General features: G+C 43.0%; 2 protein-coding genes across 5 annotated transcripts; both read left to right on the top strand.

Annotated features, from left to right (window-relative positions):
• Positions 1-845: 845 nt before the first annotated feature.
• Positions 846-7,421, top strand: DUSP19 (dual specificity phosphatase 19). The gene is made up of 4 exons (XM_062506705.1): positions 846-1,083; positions 1,160-1,206; positions 2,496-2,648; positions 6,415-7,421. The coding sequence occupies exons 1-4, from the start codon at positions 864-866 to the stop codon at positions 6,634-6,636; spliced, it is 642 nt and encodes a 213-aa protein (XP_062362689.1). The 5' UTR covers positions 846-863; the 3' UTR covers positions 6,637-7,421.
• A 1,978-nt stretch (positions 7,422-9,399) lies between these two features.
• NUP35 (nucleoporin 35) lies at positions 9,400-18,176 on the top strand. 4 transcript variants are annotated; one of them, XM_062506702.1, is made up of 9 exons: positions 9,400-9,507; positions 10,191-10,361; positions 11,677-11,804; positions 13,460-13,520; positions 14,118-14,259; positions 14,642-14,711; positions 14,803-14,931; positions 16,724-16,891; positions 17,252-18,176. In XM_062506702.1, exons 1-9 carry the CDS (start codon positions 9,474-9,476, stop codon positions 17,327-17,329), a joined length of 981 nt encoding a protein of 326 aa, XP_062362686.1. In that variant the 5' UTR covers positions 9,400-9,473; the 3' UTR covers positions 17,330-18,176. The 4 variants fall into 4 exon arrangements, with proteins under 4 accessions (XP_062362686.1, XP_062362683.1, XP_062362687.1 ...); XM_062506699.1 differs by having other exon boundaries at positions 13,460-13,531; positions 14,084-14,259; XM_062506703.1 differs by having other exon boundaries at positions 10,191-10,367; positions 11,668-11,804.
• The last annotated feature ends 2,278 nt before the right edge of the window (positions 18,177-20,454 follow it).

Genomic DNA, 20,454 nt, shown 5'->3' with positions numbered 1-20,454 from the left:
ATTTGATATAGACACAGCAAGCAGCACTGGGGAATATGAGGGCTCACTGCCCACTCCATGCTCCATCGAACCTTGGTTTGCAGCCTCTTCCTATACTATGGTCTCTCGTTATAACCAATAATTTTTGTGGTTTTGCTGTCATAATTTTGCCAGGTAAGCAGTGGTGGTCGAATAAATATCTGCAAAGTCTCTGGGCGATAGTCAGTCTCATAGACAAACATCTGGTCTTGGTAGATAAAAACTGGCAAAAGTCAGGAAGTTTGGTCTTCACAGACAGGCAGCATTGATCAAACAGAGGCAGGAGGTCTGATTTTGCAAAATCTATCGGACTATCGGAAAGTCTGATTTTGCAAACTGGTAGTAGATACAACTTATTTAGAAAACATAATATTCATAACAGGGGGATTTAAAACAGAATGATTTAATAATATATTTTCTTCTGTGTAGTGTCCATGCTTCACTTCAGACCTTAGTATTCTGGTTTATACAAACCCCAATACTTTTATGATTAACATGAATCTTTTATCAATTATCACAATAAGAAGCGGATTTTGCTTAGTCTTTGGTCACTAGCCAAACGACACGGGGTAAAAAAAACCAAACCCATTATATTTAATTCTAGCATTTCCCACTTAGCTCTTTCCAATGTTTTCCCACGCTTCCCGACAAGCAGATCCCAATTAGAATCAAACAGACGTTGCCGCACGGCCTGCAAAGCCGGCACTTCCATTTAAAGGCTGCTTTAGTTACGACAGGCGGGGGGAGCATTGAACGCCGAGGCACCGCCCCGGGGCAGCGTCAGCGCCGGGCGGCCCGGAACAGCGCCGAGCCGAGCGGAGCGGAGCGGTGCCCGCAGTCCCGCCATGCACTCCCTCGCCCAGGAGATCCGCAGCTTCTCCAGGGCCAACCTGCGCAAGCAGCGCACCCGAGTGACCACGCTGACCGGCCGCAGGATCATCGAGACGTGGCGCGGCGCCTGCCTGCACATGGAGGAGGAGGAGGAGGGGGAGCCCGGCGGCGGCTTCGTGCAGGATCTGAGCGCTGACCTGCAGGTCGGAGTGGTGAAGCCCTGGCTGCTGCTGGGTGAGTGGGGCTGGGGGCAGGGGGCACGGAGCGCAGGCAGGGGCTCAGCGCAGCAACGCTCTCTCTGTCTCCCTAGGGTCGCAGGATGCTGCTCACGACCTGGAGACGATGAGAAAACATAAGGTAACGTTACACCGACATACAGATGTATCTCGAGCGCTTTTCTCCCGTGAATTTATTATCCTAAAACAGACCCTAGCAAATCTGAGGAAAACCGTATTCCACTTGCGTTTTCAAAAGGCTGCTCCATTTGCAGGTGGAGGTTTCTGTTGGCTTCACGAGAAGCTGAAATGCTTTCAGAGAATCCCAGAATCTTCCAAGGGACTTCTGGAGATTATCTAGTCCAAACACCTTGCCAAGGCAGGGTCACCCAGAGCACTTGACACAGGAACGTGTCCAGGTGGGTTTGGAATGTCTCCAGAAAGGGAGACTCTGTGACCCTCCTGGGCACCTGTTCCAGTGCTTGGCCACCCTCAATCTAAAGAAGTTCTTCCTCATGCTGATGTGAAGCTTCTTATGTTTTATCTTATGGCAATTGCTCCTCATCCCGTTGCTAGGGACCACTGAAAAGAATCTTGCTTCCCTACCAGAGTGATGATTGTTTGAGCTGTTTAATGGAACAGATTCCTGCACTTCCATATGCATTTCCACTTCAGACACTAAGCAGCACCATTCCCTCTTGCTTTATGTGCATTGATGAAACTAGAAAAAGAAAGCAGCTTCTCTTAAGTCTGTCCCAAAATTTTCTGGTTTTACTGTTCTCTCTGTTGCAGGAATGGGGTGATAAGGCCTTTGGACAGTGGTGGTTCAGCAGGACAGGCCACGGACCAGTTTGGCATCTGGTGCCATCTAAATGTCACTTTACTGTAACTTTAAATAACCCACAACCTGGCTGTAACCTGGACAGAGCAGAGATGGCAGGAGGCTAGAGAGGTGGTGTCACCTGCCAAGAACAGGTGTAGTTTACTCTGACATCCTTCTGCTTCAGCAACTATTTCTAGTAACTAACCAGAAGGAATGCTAAGCTGGGTTAGAGCAGGCTTGAAATTTGGGCAATTGTTAGGTGATGTGTGCTCTCATTCCTATTGATTTCTCTTTTATTTTCCAACCATGTGATGAAAACTCCCTTTTCTGTTAAAAATCCATTTCTGAGTCTGTGTTTGAGCACTGATCTTTTCATTTCCTCTCAGAAAAACCCTGAGATTTATCACAGGATGTTTTAGCACACTTTGAAACTTTGCTTGGGGAAAAGCATACCATAGACAACATACATATGTAAAACTGAACATAGCATCAGTGTAAGGTAGAGTCTGTGTATGCCTAAAGATTAATTTACCTTTGTTACTGCTTGTTTTGCTTGCTATCTCCAGAAAAATTCCTTTTTTTTTTTTCCTTTTATTTCTTTGGCTTAGGTCACTCATGTTCTAAATGTGGCATATGGAGTCCAAAATGCCTTCCTCAATGACTTTATATACAAGACCATTTCCATTCTGGACCTCCCAGAAACTGATATTACCTCCTATTTCCCTGAATGTTTTGAGTTTATTGAGAAAGCCAAGATCCAGGTATGGTATATCAATAATTAATGTTAGTAGTTATCCTGTTTAGAATATTTGTAGCACTACTTAAGAACTGAAGCAGCTTCTTTTGTTAAAAGAAGGTATAGTACCAAATGAAAGTTTTGCCATTGTATTTTTAAATTTCAAATAGAAAATCCAAGTATCTTCTAAGCATTCTTCATGGCACTGCTGTTAATCTTCATTCCCTCCAGCATTGCTTTTTCAGAATGACTGTCTATGAGTTTTAGAGAAATGCTTCTTTAATACATTTTGACCAAGGCTTGACTTTAGATTACACAATTGCATCCTAAAAGTAAGTCACGACCCCTGACAGAAGGAAATGAAGAAAAATTTTTCCATTGGGGATATTGTTTTGGATTAGAAACCAACCTGGATTAGAAGCAAGAAACAGGGCTTTTACAGATCTGTGTGGTTTATCATCAGGTGATCACTATCCTTGTGCTTTTCATTATAGAATCATTGAATGGTTTGGGTTGGAAAGGACTTCAAAGATTATTTAGCTCCAACCCCCTGCCATGGGCACAGACACTTCCCCCTAGACCAGGCTGCTCAAAGAACATGCTATGAATCCACATACATACCAAGAATATCAGAAAATGGACTAGTAGTCTTAGAGCCAGAAGTGATTTAACTGCTCACAAAATCCTAAAAGGATGTGATGTAGAAAATAGGCTGAAAAACCCTTCTGGGATTGCTTGGCAGAGTTACCAGGAACATGCCCAACTCAGAGCTCTTAAATTCAGGCTTACTACAACCATTCTTTTGGTATCTAAACTATAACTCAACAACCAAACCATTATTGCATGTTATTCTACCATATCTATCAGGTTCATTGTTTATGTAGATTGGGATAAAAGGTGATCTTGCCCCAGTTTTCTTTGTGTTGCAGTGTACTTTCCTTTTCTCATTTATAATTTACAAGCTATGTGATAACGTATTGTCTCTAAATTACCTTTTCAAGGTTTCTAATTACAGTTTCCAGTTCATTTCTAAATGAGAGTTGCCATTCACAACTGCACACTTTTGCTTTCTGCCTCTGGTGTTTATATCTCAGTTACTATTTTGTAGGTTAAGGAGTTTACAACTTACTTTTACAACAACATTTATAGTTTTCTGATGGAAGAGGTGGATGAAAGAGAAGGTAATTGTGGGATAGTTGTTCTCCAGGATCACTTCAAAAAGCACGTGATAGTGGTATACAGAGACAGATCTCTGGGTGCTTTGAATTACTTTATTTGCTTTGTCAAAATAGTGTTAAAAGAGCTTATGATAAATAGTGTCATGAAGTGCTCTTCTGTTCAAGTAACCACAGAGATACTACTGTTTCATCTCCTAAAATGGGGGAGGAAGAGATGTTCACTGGTGAGACAACATGAGATTATATGAGAAATTATTTCTAGAACATGGTTGACTCCATGAAGCAAGTATGAGAGCATGTGAATTTGAGGATGCTAGTGAAGCTTGCACTGTTCTGTAAGTCAGTGCCAGCGGGGCACTTGTAACAGGATTCATGTTTCTAAAACTGTAATGGCTCAAGTCTCTAGACATCATGGTACAAATTCTGATACTGATCAGAGCTCAGCTTTTCTTTTAGGCTCCAGCTTGGCAGAAAGGTTTTCCATGACATGTTCGGTGACCCATGTCAAGTCATAATACTGTGAATGAGGGGTACTTTTTATGTGTTTAATAGCTAATAATAAGAGTTCTGAAATCATGTGTTTCCAAAGAGAAAATCTTTGCTTGTTCATTAACATCACTCCTTATTGCTCCCTCTGTCTTTCCTAAGGAAAAAGCCTCCATTTCACTGCAAAGTAAAATGAATCTATAAGGAATTACATTAGCCTTCAACTTCACTAAAAACTTTATGCTTTATTTAAATTTCTTTCCTTTATGAGGCTTTTTGCCCACTGTGTATAACTATTGTATAATAACCTTTTCTGTTGGTGGAAGGTGATTTTGTTTCTCCATAAAAATTTTTAAAAACTCCACAATGTGGTCTTGAGTCTTACATGATTCTTGCAAGTCCACAGACCATTTCTGGGCAGGAAAACTTAGGGTGTCAGGATCAGAGCAAGGAGTTCTTGGTAAATAGAGATGAATTTCCTGTTTGCAGTCTGTTTCTCACTTTTATTCTGTATTCATAGCTAATACAAAATTAGTTAAGAATGACATGCCAAATTAATTTTTGTATGAATTATAAACAATGGGCTTTAGCAAGGAAAGAGAAATATTCTCAGTATTAAAGCTGGTTTAATATTATGACCCAGATCCATTCATGTTCAATAATTTTCAGGATTCATGGGTATCACTGTATAATTTTTGTCAGTGTAAAACAAACCAATTATTTAAAAAGATATATCAAACTTAAATGTGAAAGAGGGAAATAAAGCATGAACTATAGAAAGGAAAGGAAAAATTGCTTCCAATGCATATTATTTACCCTCAGTGCCTCTGCTTGGAATATCTCCAACAAGGATAATAACACTCCATATTTCTTTGTCTTGTTATTTACACTGGAAGATTTTTGGAGCATGAACCATTTTCTGGTCTGTGTGTCTATTAAAAGGCCAGATAATTGTAGCTCCCGAATCTGTAACATAAACTATTAAGTTCCTGGAAAGGAACCCTGGTGCTTAAAGGATCTTTTTGTCTCTGGGTAAAATTCCCATTAAGTGACTTGTGCCCATTCAGGGCAGACAGAACAGGCCGTTTATAACTAGAACAGTTTTGTTTAGCTTCAGTTATGTGAGCACATCATGTCACATTTCAGTATTTTCATTCAGAATGTGGAAGTGCTGGGGGTTTAGTGGTTTCTTCTTGTTTCAAAGGGGCATTTGGCAGACAGTTTGGACTGAGGCTTTTCCAGGTCATAATCTGACATACAAACATGACAACATCACAAAGCCTGGGCCTGCAAACATTGCTTAAGACATGCTAGATTGTCTACTTGTCTTTGCGTTAATTTGGGTTTGTTATTTCTTTACAAAACTTCCAGCGTGCAACTTCCATTCAGGTGTCTCATAGGTTGTGTGGGAAATGTTTAAGTAGGATAAACCCCATTGATTTTATATATAATTCAGGATAAGCCTGAATTCAAACCCCAGGAGAAGCATTTGTGAATTTATGGGAGGTTGGGTAGTTTTGGATTTTGCACTCTAGTTCCCAGTGAAGGGGCCTTAGTTGTACCAGTGGTGTGACGGGAAGGAAAAAATTGCAAATCACATGATACCTTTGCTAGTTTTTCTGTTCCTGTGCATGATCCCTGTTACCCAGAATCTCCCCTGCAGAGTACACAAGAAACGTGACTGGAACTACAAGATGTTCTAAAATCTGCCTCTGTGCCTAGCTGTTTGCTGCCTTGCTATGTGTTTAACCTTTAACAAGATACTGTCAGGTTCCTTTCCATATTGCAAATAAAATCTGTTTCAAAACTGTCACCCAATTAGATAGATACTTTAGTATCCCAGGTGTCTGTGATTTGGTTTTTACATGAATGGGCTGCTGTAAGGCCTCAAGAAGAAAGAGGATATGTCTTTGGTACCACAGTATGAATTAGGTTTGATGGGTTTGGTAATAATAAAGCATTTTGGGTAGAGAAATACTTAATTTCATGATTACATTATGCTTATATCTGTGTTTGGACTTATATTTGCTTTGAGCTCAGCAAGGAGCTTTCAATAAGTCTTGCAAGAATATTATATATAAGCTCCCTAATGAATATCCCAACTTATGTTTAATTTCTTTCTTGGAGGATGGCGTGGTCCTGGTTCACTGTAATGCAGGAGTCTCCCGTGCAGCAGCCGTAGTCATTGGTTTTCTAATGAAGACAGAAAGACTGAGCTTTGCCAGAGCCTTTTCCTTGGTGAAAAATGCAAGGCCTGCAGCATGTCCAAATCCTGGCTTCATGGAGCAGCTTCACAAGTACCAAGAACACATTGTAAAGGCAAATGGAAGCATAAACAGTCACAACTGATCCAAAGAAGGAATTGAAATATTCTGTTTTGACTGTACAGGAACTGTTGGATGTACTTTAATCTGTCATTTTGAAATCCCCTTTTACATGTGCATTTTCAAGTCTTTATATATATTTTTTTTCTTACCCTCCTTTGACCCTGTTTTTTTTCCAGCGTGTCATCAAAAGGCCAAATATACTGACTTCAGAGAAGTTTTGCCTAAAAGCAGAGCACTAATAAAAAGATCATTTTCCTTGAAATATTATAAAACAATAGAATGATGGTTTTCTTACGGAACCATCAGAAAATGCAGGCAATAGAGAAAGGAAGTAAAATAACTAAGGTGCTTTCTTTCAAAATCTGTGCATTCCTAGTTAGTTGTAAAATCTAGATAATAAAACGTTCATATAATGAAGTACCTTGATACTGGATTTTAAAATTATATTTCAACTATAGATGATATTATTGAATTTTGTGGACTAGCCAGCCATTAATTTTTATTTTTTTTTTAATTAAAACTATGGTCTTTTGAGGATGCTCAAAATGTATAGGATGTTTTAATGCTTCATGTATTTATATTGTTTCTCATCTAGTAGTGATTTGATTTGCACTAACATGACAAGTCCAGTCTTGGAACCCTAGCAGGGTTTTTTTTTCCTGTAAATCATTTCAGTAGAGATACAAAAAATGTTGATAATGATCTATCTCTGTTCATGCTACTGTGTTCTCTTCACACCTGATCCTCACGTGCTGTCCCCTCACTCATTCCACTTTGTATGTAAAGAACAGACATCATAGGGTCTGTAATTTTGATAATTTTGGTCCTCCTGAGAGATCCCAGGCTGAAATTACTGTCTTAATAGGTCATGCTTAAAAAAAACCAACAAAAAAACACACCTCTACAAGATTTTAATATTTTGTGGCTCTTAATTATATGATATATTAATATGCAACAAAATAAAGAGAACACTGTGTTTGGATAAATTGTGTGCTAAAGTGACTTTAGAGGTTCGGTTTCAAGGTTTGCATTCTGTCCTGGTACCAGTAGTTTGAACTGTACCACACCACTGTGTTTGAACCACCACCCTTTCTTGTTCTCAACATGAATTACTCATGTTCAAGAGCATGTAGTGACAGGACAAGGAGATGGCTTCAGAGAGAGAGAGAGTAAATTGAGATTAGGTTATTTACACTGAGGGTGGGGAGGCCCTGGCTGCTTAGAGGAGCTGAGTAAGTGTCCATCGTTGGAAGTGTCCAAGGCCAGGCTGGACAGGGGCAACCTGGGGTGGAAGGTGTCCCTGCCCATGGCAGGGGCCAGACGAGCTTTAAGATCCTTTCCAAGCCAACCCTTTCCGTGATTCTATGCTAAACTTTAATGCGGGGGTTAGACAACCCCACTGCATCCGATGGCTGTTCGCGGCACTGATGCCCCGTGGCCGTGCGGGAATAGCTCACGGCGTTGTCCCGGGGGTGCTGGCAGCCCGGGCCGGGACAGGCACAGCCCCAGTCGGGACAGGCACAGCCCCGGCCGGGACAGGCACAGCCCGGGCCGGGACAGGCACAGCCCGGGCCGGGACAGGCACAGCCCGGGCCGGGACAGGCACAGCCCCAGTCGGGACAGGCACAGCCCCGGCCGGGACAGGCACAGCCCGGGCCGGGACAGGCACAGCCCGGGCCGGGACAGGCACAGCCCCGGTCGGGACAGGCAGAGCCCCGGGTCGGGACAGGCAGAGCCCCGGGTCGGGACAGGCAGAGCCCCGGGTCGGGACAGGCACAGCCCCGGCCGGGACAGGCACAGCCCCGGCCGGGACAGGCACAGCCCGGGCCGGGACAGGCACAGCCCCGGTCGGGACAGGCAGAGCCCCGGGTCGGGACAGGCACAGCCCCGGCCGGGACAGGCACAGCCCCGGGTCGGGACAGGCACAGCCCCGGGTCGGGACAGGCACAGCCCCGGGTCGGGACAGGCACAGCCCCGGGTCGGGACAGGCAGAGCCCCGGCCGGGACAGGCACAGCCCCGGGTCGGGACAGGCACAGCCCGGGCCGGGACAGGCACAGCCCCGGGTCGGGACAGGCACAGCCCCGGCCGGGACAGGCACAGCCCCGGGTCGGGACAGGCACAGCCCCGGCCGGGACAGGCACAGCCCGGGCCGGGACAGGCACAGCCCCGGGTCGGGACAGGCACAGCCCCGGCCGGGACAGGCACAGCCCCGGGTCGGGACAGGCACAGCCCCGGCCGGGACAGGCAGAGCCCCGGGCCGGGACAGGCACAGCCCGGGCCGGGACAGGCAGAGCCCCGGGTCGGGACAGGCACAGCCCCGGTCGGGACAGGCACAGCCCCGGGTCGGGACAGGCACAGCCCCGGCCGGGACAGGCACAGCCCCGGGTCGGGACAGGCACAGCCCCGGTCGGGACAGGCACAGCCCGGGTCGGGACAGGCACAGCCCCGGGTCGGGACAGGCAGAGCCCCGGGTCGGGACAGGCACAGCCCCGGTCGGGACAGGCACAGCCCCGGGTCGGGACAGGCACAGCCCCGGGTCGGGACAGGCAGTCCCTTTCCCTGGGCAGACGGTGTGGGGAAGCTGCTCTGGGTTCTCAGGCCTTGTGAGGTAACCGCGGTTCCCTCAGCTCCGCTCACGACCAGCCTCTTCTCGCACGGATCTGTTGCCACGGAGCGATGAAGCCCGAGGGCGGTACAAGCCGACACCGACACCCTCCCTCCCGGGCAGGGCTCCTCCCGCCCCAGCTCCTCACGCCATGTCCAGGGGCGGGTCGGAAGTGACGGCGGCAGGAAGCTCGGTCCCGTTTGAAAGCGCCCGGCGGAGCCACCGCCGCCTTTTCCTCCCTATCTGGGCCGACATGGCCACCTTCGCCGTGGAGCAACAGCCCGCAGGTGAGCTGGGCCCGCGGGCTCACCCCAACCCCACCGCGCTTCGGCTTTGCTGGGCTCCGCCTCAGGGGTCCCCGCTGCGGGGCCGGGGCCGTGCTCCTGCCGGCGGGCGGTGTGGGTGTGCTGGGCTGTGGGACGCGCTGCCGGGAAGGGGCGGTTCGGGCTGCGGTGAGGCGGAAGGAGAGCTGGGTTAAATCCATCGGCTGCCGCTTGTAGATGAGAAAAATGCGAGGTTGTGGTAAACTACGTTTATCTGTAAAATGGGTGATTAAGCCGCCTTTGATCTCGCCGATATATGGAAATGTCTCAAAGACGGGTCCCAAAAGGGTAGCGCCCGGCGAGTGGGCGAGGAGTAATGGCCGTAAACCAAAACACAAAGAGTTCTATCTCAGCACGAGGAAAAACTGCTTCACACTGAGGGTGTGGAACAGGCTGCCCAGGGGGGGTTGTGCAGTTTCTTTTTCTGAAGACATTCCAAACCATCTGGAGACGTTTCTGCTCTGGGTGACCCTGCCTTGGCTGTCTTTGGACCAGATCATATCCACAGGTCCCTTCCAGCTGTAACGATTCTGGAATTCTGTGCTCTTAATCACTTTACTGTATCTCGTGTTGTGTTTCTTTAATAGACGCCACAGTGGAAAAAATTAGCTTACTTGTCTTTTTCATATTTTAATTTTTTTTTTCAGGAGCTGAACCAATGACTCTTGGCTCCCCGACATCTCCAAAACAAGGAACTAGTGCTCAATTCCTGCCTGGGTTTTTGATGGGTGACTTACCTGCACCAGTGACTCCACAGCCACGTGCTTTATATGGCCCTTCAGTTGGTGTAGTGGAAACAAGGTCTCCACTACTGGCAGGTCAGAATTTGTTAAACTTTGGAAAATTGAAAGCAGAAAAAAAAAAATGGTTTGTCTCATTATTCTACATGACTGTTGCAGATTTGAATACTTAGAGTTTTATATCTTTTTATAAGCAAATTCCACTGATTGAGTAAGTGGTGAACTCAGTGTATTCAATTATAATAAATGTTTTGAACGTGGCAATTTTGGTATCAGGAAAGAATATAGGAAAGGCAACATGAACCTCTCCTAATACAAAATCAATTTATATGACTTTACAAGTCAATTACACATACATCGATGTTGAAAACAGAAATATCTGCTGACAAACTAAATGCAGCTTATGCAAACTGCTGATTTCTTTGCAGAAATTTTTCTGTTTCTTTGAATTTTAAAAGGTCACTTACAGATTGTCAAACTTACAAAAACTGGGTGGAGAAAAACTGAAAATATACTTTTTAATTAGTTTCTAATGGTTGTAGATAAAGTCTTGATGTCTGCTGTCACTGGACTGGAGTAGTGACTTTTCCTAGCTGTAGATGCTCATTTCTCTTCAACCACCTAATTAATCAAACTAGAAGTTCTTATCCATGTTAGTACTGTACATCTGTTTTCTTCTCTGAGAAGAGTAACTGAGTATTTGACATGTCGTGGGTGATCTTGGCTTTTGTTAAATTATTTTGTTAAGTTATGACAACTAAATCAGTTGGAATAATTTAATATCTGATGGTGTTAATATGCTAATCATTTTGAAGGAGAAATTGGGGATTAAAGTGCTGCAAGAACTTATTTTGATAAAATATTCTCTTCTTACATTTTTATTTAATATGAAATTAGATGGGGAAGCCAGGGAATTTGGACAGTGGGAATGTGACAGTAGTGGGCAACATCTCTGCATTTTGGTATGGTTCTTCAACATCTAGGAAGGATATCTCAATTTTTAAAAATCTTGCTTTTGCATCTGTACTATAGCCAAGTTAGTTTCTGAAACAATTAAAGTAGATTTCTGGCCTGGCTTAAAACTGAAAGATACAGCCATGCTCAGAACTTCAAAGAAAGAAATGTGCACAGTGAATAGAATGGGTTAATAAGAGGTCTGAAAGTTCTGAATGGTACCTCTGTAGGATGCTGTTTGAGACACGTGGTGCTCCTGCCTAGAACATTCAAACCTGAACAGTTGGGTAGGACACACGGTTTTGCAAACAATCAACAGACACAACAACAATCAGCATGAGAGCATGGCTGAATTTATCATTGAAGTTTCAAGAACAAGCAGCACTGAAGCAAAATTGCAAGTTTTCTTATGCTCTACTTTTGTTCCTTTGAATTGCAGGAGGGTCTCCCCCACAACCAGTAGTCCCTTCACACAAAGATAAAGGTGGTGCTCCACCAGTTAGAAGCATTTATGATGAGTTATCTAGTCCTGGGCTTGGATCAACACCTCTGTCCTCAAGAAGACCAGTAAGTGTCTTTGGTACTGGCCTGTTCTTAGCAGAAAAGATGTGAGGCAGCTTAGTGCCTCAGTGAATTCTCAAACTTAGTTGTATAAGTTGCTGTAGCAAAATGACTGGTGACCCTTCAAATCATGCTGTTTGGGTTGTTTGGTGGGCCTGTTCCTCTTTGGACTAAACAAGAGCTGTGGTCATGAAGCAAATTCCTGTTATTGCCAATTTTCAGTACAGTAGGAAATAAAAAATGCAAATCATGCCTCAGTCATGCTTCGTACATACAAATTCGGGTCAGTTTGTCAGCTTTTCACTTTCCTGTAAATTTATTGGGCTGCTGATTCCCAGAAGGACCCTTTCACAACTTGAAAGGAGGTTGTAGCAAGGTGGAGGCTGGTCTCTTCTCCCAGGTAACAAGTAATAGGACAAGAGGAAATGGCCTCAGGTTGCACCAGAAGAAGTTTAGATTGAGTATCAGGAAAAATTTCTTCACTGGAAGGGTGGTCAGGCATTGGAACAGGCCACCCAGGGAAGTGTTAGAATCACCATGCTTGGTAGTGTTCAAAAATGTGTGGAAGTGGCTTGGGGAGATGGTTTAATGGTCAAGATGGCAGTGTTAGGTTAATGGTTGGACACAATGATCTTAGAGATCTTTTCCAACCTTAATAATTCCATGTTTCTGTGATTAGCTTTTAGAAGGCAACAGAGGCACTTACAGAACCAGAATGGTTTTCTGAGTAAAATATCTAATCAAAGTTTGGGTAGATAGTTGGGGCTAATTTTGAAAGAGAAATGCTCAAATTTCTACAAGGTAAATTTTATAATAAGCTCTGCTGCTTAACTGACTAATCAAGCATTGCTAGTTCCTTTTTCATGGAGCTCTTTTGATGCAAGGAGAGCACTTCATTGAATGAGCAGTCTTTCTATTGAGTGTTGCCTTCTGAAAAGTTTATTCTGAAAGCTGAGGTTCTCTGTGAAGGACAGAATCCTACAGTGTCTTAAAGGACTGGATATTAAATTTCAGAAAATGTTCAGCAGATGTCAGAACATAATGTTGCTAGGTCTACAGGTTCTCCAGGCTGTTCAATTTTGTATCTAAGAAATGCAATGATTCAGGCCAAAAACAGATGAAAATTGTTTTGGGTGTTGAAACCCTATGTTAAAAAGAAAACGACTACCATCTAAAATTCAAAGTATACTTTCCTTCTATGCACTAAATAGTTGAGCAGGAAAGTAAGTCTAGTAATAGTCTCCATACAAGTGCAGGTTATGTTTCCATGATTTCTGAACCCTTAGGCAGTGAAAATCCTGATAAACTTGGGATACTAATATCCTTCCCATCAGGATGCACATGAATGTGTGAATTATTACAGTGCAGCAATAGTGACCTGACTATTTTGAGAAGGTAAACCAAAGGATTTCTAAGTATTGATACTTAAAACTTATTTGTTTCACAAAGCACATGTCAAATATATTGTCAAATAGCTTTTCATTAATACCTCTTGGTAAATTTTTATTGAATAATACATGTAAATATCTGTTCTTACTCTTAAAAGTTAGGAGTTATTAGTTAATATTATTATGTGGATGTTTAAGTCACTTGAAAATTGTCTCTTGATCCAAGCAGTATACTTATAAGAATGATTTGTTACTTTCTGTAAATTAATGCAGGCCAGCTTTACTTTAACACAGAGCCCATCAGTTGGAATTCTGCCATCAACTCCAGGAGCAGGTAGATGTCCTGTCAAAATTTCTATTTTCTTTTCTTACTGCTTTCTTTAATACAGAAAAATCATCATTGTTCAAGCTATAGCAGTTCCTTACTAGTTTATGAATAGGTTGTGCATTTGTTAGCTCTTCAGAAGGTGTATTGAATAGGAAATAATTATTCATTCTGAGACTGCGTTTCAAGCAACTTTTCTTGTTCCTTGTTCCAAATGTGGTGTTGAACTGAGCACAGAGGTGGTTGTAATTGAATGAAGAAGCTGAGATGGATGAATTGCCTTCCATCTTCACAAGGTTTGATATCTTGTCTGTGAACTGGTAGCTTTTTGCTAAGCTTTATTCTGTTGGCCTGTGCCTATTTGGCAACTGCATTAAGCTGTTGGTGTTTCAGAGTCAAAGAGAACACTAGGTAGCTAGTCATGAAAACTTGTTAGTGTGCTTGCAGATGTGAAGTTATGATTGACTTGCTTTTTCTGTCTGTGAGTAAATCCCCATCAAACTCTTCCATATACAAGGGAAATGCTTGACACTGACTTTATTCTTTTATTATAAACCTCTGTCTTGCAAAAGAATTTTGTTCAACAACACCATTTCAACTTAACAGCTTCAAGCATGTTCAGTCCTGCAAGTATTGGGCAACCTAAGAAGACTACTCTATCTCCTGCTCAGCTAGATCCTTTTTATACTCAAGGTGATTCCCTCACTTCAGAAGATCAACTTGATGACACATGGGTAACTGTATTTGGGTAAGTGGATTTCCAGAGTATCAGAAAAACCTGAGTGAGTGAAGTCTTTACAGCAAATGAGAAAAATACTTTGGGCATTGATGTTGTTTGGCATTGGTATGTGCTGCAGGAAATACAGCTATGGTTAAAGCAAGCAAGCACATACATTTCAGTGAGGCATCTTAACTTAAGCTACACATTATTTTTTCTAGTTAGAAAGGCACCATTCTGCTGTTAGGGTGTGTGGTAAAGTGCCTGGAAGGTGGCATTTCTCAAGTCTCTGCTTCTGATGTCATTACAGTGGTCTCTTCTGGATTTCTGTAAATGCTTCATAGGATTGTATCTTAACACCTGAATTCTTAAACTATTCATAATTTTTTGAGTGTTTTTTTCTGTCTTTCAGATTTCCTCAAGCATCAGCTTCCTATATTCTCCTGCAGTTTGCTCAGTATGGAAACATATTAAAGCATGTGGTATGTCTTAGTTTGACACTTAGGTCAGAAAACATTGTGCATTAAACATTCAAGAAGTTGCATTTCACAATTTATACTTAATCTCATTCAGATGTCCAACAGAGGAAACTGGATGCATATTCGATATCAGTCTAAGCTTCAAGCCCGGAAAGCCTTAAGCAAAGATGGAAGAATTTATGGTGAATCTATCATGATTGGTGTCAAGCCCTGCATAGATAAAGTAAGTTAATAGTTGCTTTTAGTTAAATATAAGGTACTGTGCTTTTGGTCTTTATTTTCCCTCAGTGCTTTAATATATTTTTTTTTTTTTGCAATTGCAAATTGTAGGTAGTTCATCTACATAGATACAGTCTGTTACTTAAGTAGTTAGTCTGTTCTTTAAATATTTGTCAACATTTCCTGTTGACAAGCTTCATTATGGGCAATCTCTGTGCTCCTTGGAAGTTACAATGCATACAATTATACTGCTGTACCAGGCAAGGAAGTGAAACCATAATATAAGAGCAATTGAGATAAGTTTCCTGACTGGAGTTTGTGGCACTTAGGGCCTGAAATGGATACCTAATTGTTAATTGATTAATTGTTGCTGCTCCTAATTGTACCTCTCTATTTTTTTATGTGACTATGTGCCTATGACTCTTCAATTTATCTTAGTACTTTGGACTGAAAATTTGTTAGCAAGAATATCCCAATCTTGTTCTCCCACCTGCCCTTAGAAAACCATGTGATTCTTGTAAGTAGAAGTTGGGGGTAGACATGACTCTTGTAGTCTTAATATTAACATAAACTGTTAGTGTCTAGGTATTGGCAATATCCTGACCTAAAATTCTTGCAGCACTTTGCACTGGCTACTGTACATTAGCTTAAGCAAATAACAGTCATTCTTCTGTAGTGCAGATTTTTTTTTTGGTCTCCTTTAAGGATACATGATAGTGAAGAACAATGTAAGCTTTTTCCAGTGTAAACCATTCTGAGAAGGCAGCCACAGGAAGTGAACTTTGGTTTCAGCAGTCTGAAAAATTTTTTACACTCAATAAAATTCAGAAATAAGTACTTCTGTGGGCTTCTGCTGGTGATCTGTCCATGCCTTTTTACTATTTTGGTGTCCAGTTTGTATCAATGAATGATACAAACTTCAACCTGTAAGCTGAAGCTCTAGAAGTAATGATCTGAGACATATAATTGCCAGGCATCTGATCTTCATTGCTTTTGAATTCTCATTTATGTCTTTTGTGGGTAGTATTCACTTTCATATACCAATAAATAAATACATAGTCTTTAATTTGTATTTTTGGAGGCAAAAGATTACAGGGAGACTAAACCATTGAAGGATTTGTTTTGGTAAGACTTTCCTGCAATTGAAAACTAGATATGATGGGTTTGACATCAGCTCTTAGGCTTCTGATTTTGAAGTGTTAGTTGCATGGGTTCCCCTTATGCTGAGCAGAGAGTCAGCTGCCACCCACAGTGTACACCAATCCTATTGTTTATTTTGGAAAGCACTCTTCTGCCAAGTTTCTGCTGTCTTTAGGCTGGTTGAATCCCATGCTCCTCTGAGTCTAAATGACCAAATCACATCTCCCCAGGCTGGTTGTTAGTTTCTGTCTTGTTTTCTCTGATGTGTTGTGGAACTTGTGGCTCCCATCAAGTCACTTGCTTCCATTCTACATGCATTCCTTTCTAAACATAAACTTACGAAATGGAGCCTTGAAGTTTACTGCAAGTCATACAATATATTTTCTCTACATTGTTTTGAACTTAGTTGACATTTAGTACAGACAGTGAACAGATTCCAACCTTGCACTACTTTACAATGGCAAAATTCAACATGTAGATGATTGCTAATGCTTGATGGTCATGTGTACCTGTATGTTCTGTACTGACATGCCTTTTATCTTTTGGGATCCAAATGTTTTATCAAAAAAAAATTTAAATAGTAGATAATTTTAGATGATCAAGGTTGGAATGCTGCTTTTCATATTTGTTCACATTATATTTACCCTCTATTTAAGAGTCTGATGGAAAACTTTGAAAGAAGCTCTAAATCCTCAGTGTCTTCGATTTTCACTCCACCTTCAAAATCTGTTGGCACACCAGTACAACCTGCAAATAATACTGCAAGGATTTCTACAATGAGACCTCTTGCAACAGCATATAAGGCTTCCACTAGTGACTATCAGGTATTTTGAGGGAAGCAGAATCTTGTTTTTGTGTTGTTTCCCCTTTGCTCTATGAGTCTGTACAGATACTAACTTCAGTGTGACCTCAGCTTTTATCTTTCGCTGTCAGTTCTTTAACGATGTGGTTCAAGTACAGGCTCAGTCTGTTCAGTCTCTAAAATAATAATAAAAAATATTAAATTAATGACTTACCACTTTTCGAGGGATTAAGGGCTTGTTTTGAAAATATTTCAAACACATTTTGTCAAAATACGGTAGCGCTTAGGAGAAAAAGAAATAAATGGTTAGTGTAAAAACTATTAATTGCATGTTGACTGATTCTCTATATTTTCTCTTTTTGTTTTTATCCCTGCCTTCTAGGTGGTTTCTGACAGACAAACTCCTCGGAAAGATGAAAGTATTGTATCTAAAGCAATGGAATATGTTTTTGGCTGGTAATACACGAGAGGAATTAACAAGCTAAGCTGGTCATGGTTTGAACTATACTACTGGCATTTGTAGTTAGTTGTATAACTACTGGTGGCAGTATTTTATCTTACATAGCACCTGTTATGCCTTCAGTTTATTCAGAAGACATGTAGCTTGCACTTTAAGTGATGGCAGTGTACACATGGTTTTACAAACTGAGCAAGTGTAAATAAAAGTGCTTTATCCCTATTTGTGCTCTGATGGCATGATTGTGAAATTTCTCTTTTTTATGCTATGGAGAAGAGTTTTGTTTCCCTATAACACAGAGATTATGGGGTGGGTGAATGTTTTAACTGTAGATATGAGCAGAGGCATTGGTGCTAGAGTAAGCAGATACTGAAATGGCTGTGATTTTGTAAGTTTAAATAAAGAAGAGATGAAAATCCCTGCTGCCCCCCAGGGAAGAAGAGAAACCTCTGTTTTTAAAGATGAAGAAAGCTTTTGTTTGAACTGTTATAATCCTTAGAGTGTGCCCCACAAGATGATGCAGTCCTCAAAAATGGTTGTAGGAAAATTGTTAGTTGAAGGGATTTTTTTACACAGTGATCAGATTTCCATTCTTCCGGGCAGCTGATTGCTATAACATCGAGGCCATGAGAAAACTTTCTTGTGGAGAAATCTCCATATACTGAGGAGAGTAATCTCCTCTCCCAAGTGAATTGGTGAAAAACCTTTTTTTAAATGGTAAACTGACTAATTGTTTTTCTTCACATTGTCAGTGTAAAAGAAAAGAAGTTGTGGGGTGGGGAGGAGTGTTCTAAAAGTTTTATTCTGATTTTTTTTATAGTTTTTAGTAATAAAGTTTTTCTTTGTACCTTTTAAAGTTTGAGCCTGTTTTGCTTTCCTCCTAATCCTATCTCACAGCAGGAAATGAGTGAATAATTCTAGTGGGTGCACTGGTGATTTGGCCGATGCTGAAGCTGTGACATAAATTGGTGTGTTGGTTGGGAAATTTCAAATTGGCAAACCAAAATCACTACAGTGGGTTTAGGTGGGATATTGGGAAACTTCTGTTCCTAGCTAGTTCTGTGAGCTAAAAAATTTAACTTTAACCAGCTGATACTTTCACATTAGAACAAAATCCAGAGGGGAGAAGGTGAAGATGGATTAGTCCAATTCTTCCAATTCTAATGGAAGATGTCCTGCCCATAGCCAGGCAACTGGAACTACAGGATCTTTAAAATACCTTCCAACACAAACTGCTCTGGGATTCTGTGATTCCCAGAGCTGAGACCAAAACTACAATGGTATTCAAGTTCTCAGCTGCTGAGTGAACATCACAGGGTCAAAGGAGTTTTAGGACTCCATCTTAGCCTTATATAGTCACCAATTTATCAATCCCAAATTCAGCATCTTTATTGTCACTGCAGACTGGAATTGGTTCCTTGTCCCAACATTAGGTGGCCCCAAGACAGCAGAACAGGCACCGACAGAGCCAGAGGAGCTCTTTCTTGCTGGAGAATACCACATATTTAAACTGGAAAAGGGTAGATTTGGGTTAGATGCTCTTGTAAGCACCTTCCAGGACTCTCAACTGTGCATGGAGCACTTTTCATGCCTGCTCTGAACAGTCTTTGGATAATAGAGCATGACCTTGCTCTGAGATCAGCAACCCCAGACTCAGGTGGAGGAAGAAGCAGGGGCTGTTCTGCAGCCATGCCCAAGACAGACTGGAAGGGTGTCCTCCAGCTGGCCTCACTTTGTTTGGTTTCTGACGGTGTATGAGGCAGGAGTTGTGATTCCTCAGTTGTGGGGACCAGAACTGCCTGAGAGCGCTCAGTACTGTGGGATGGTCACAGGTCTGAGCCTCACCCCTCTGCTGCTGCTGCTTAATTTGCTTCATTTTTAGTACACCCAAAGCTCCCTGTAAATCAGGGTGGTCTCTGGCTCTGCCCTCTTCCTCTTCTTGTGACGGGAAGCACCACTGTTGTGCTTTCAGGAAGCTATTCTTGAACAACTTCCAGTATTCCAAGCTCCTTTGCCCTCAGTGGATGTTTGCCATGGAATCCCTCTCAGCTGGATTCAGAAAATACTGAAGTTGGCTCTTCTGAAATCCAGGGTCTTTGTCCTACTGCTGGCTTTCAGTGTACTCAGCAAGACCTCTAACTCCACACTGTTGAGAAACGGGACCCTCAGGGCAGGCACCTTTCCAGCATGATCTGCCCGTGTTCCTCTCTGCACAAAACACAGCACAGAAAAGAATGGCAGGACAGGGCCTGTGCACTCCAGCACTCAGGTTTTGGTCCACTTCAGCTCCACAAAGACACAAAGTGAAGAAGCCGAAATTTTTATTAATGGAAAGCAAAGCAGAGGGATGAGCTGGGAGTAGGAAAAGGGAACAGGAAGGGTCTGAGGGCTGCAGGGACAAACCAGCAAAGAGGGAAGGAGAGGCCAGGAACCAAGTGTGCTTCCAGGAAAGCTCAGGTGTGCCCAGCATCAGTGGCTCTTGGAGCTCCAGCTGGTCTCTGATCTCCAGGTGGTCTCCTCCTGCATGAGATCTGGTACTGTCCTGGCTGTCTCCATCCAGAAGATGAATTTAGTGTTGCAGCTCTTTCATCAAACATGACTTGAACTATCAGGTTTGTGTTGGAGGGGCTGTCATCTGTGTTAAGCGCTTGAAGGGCTAAAGCAGAGAACAAACCCATGGTCAGAATGAGGAAACCCGCTGAAAGGACCAACGCACACAGCTCTTGCCATGGCCTGGAGGAAGCAGGAGACAGCAAAGATCAGCTGGAAGATGCTGGCCACAAATCTGCTTCCCACAGACCCCTGCAAGGTCTCGGTGCTCTGCCCCCGCCGCCCCTCGTGCGCGCAGGGAGCAGAGCCCCCCACAGCCGGGGCAGGGAACGCAGCTTTCCCTGCCCGCTTCCACTGAAACCTCGCTGGCATCACTCACCCTCACAAATGAGCTGCAGCTCTTCTGGCTGCCCCCTCATGAGCATCCCAGCGACCCCTGGGAACACAAAGCACGTCATGGCCCTGGGCCAGATCCTGCTGCAATGGGGCAGGGAGGGACCAAGACACCAGACGTGCAGCTCACCAATGGACCGGACAGCCGCCTCTCGCATGGGTTCATGGGGGCTCTCCAGGTAGGG

The sequence above is a fragment of the Cinclus cinclus genome, chromosome 21 (assembly GCF_963662255.1).
Source record: "Cinclus cinclus chromosome 21, bCinCin1.1, whole genome shotgun sequence".
Lineage (NCBI taxonomy): Eukaryota > Metazoa > Chordata > Aves > Passeriformes > Cinclidae > Cinclus > Cinclus cinclus.
This window is presented reverse-complemented; position numbering and strand designations above follow the sequence as displayed.

Coding starts and splice junctions, on each gene's coding strand:
- DUSP19 (XM_062506705.1), top strand. CDS start 864: ATGCACTCCCTCGCCCAGGAGATCCGCAGCTTCTCCAGGGCCAACCTG. Junction 1,084..1,159: donor GAAGCCCTGGCTGCTGCTGG/GTGAGTGGGGCT, acceptor CTGTCTCCCTAG/GGTCGCAGGATGCTGCTCAC. Junction 1,207..2,495: donor AGACGATGAGAAAACATAAG/GTAACGTTACAC, acceptor TCTTTGGCTTAG/GTCACTCATGTTCTAAATGT.
- NUP35 (XM_062506699.1), top strand. CDS start 9,474: ATGGCCACCTTCGCCGTGGAGCAACAGCCCGCAG. Junction 10,362..11,676: donor AAGGTCTCCACTACTGGCAG/GTCAGAATTTGT, acceptor TTTGAATTGCAG/GAGGGTCTCCCCCACAACCA. Junction 16,892..17,251: donor CTTCCACTAGTGACTATCAG/GTATTTTGAGGG, acceptor CCTGCCTTCTAG/GTGGTTTCTGACAGACAAAC.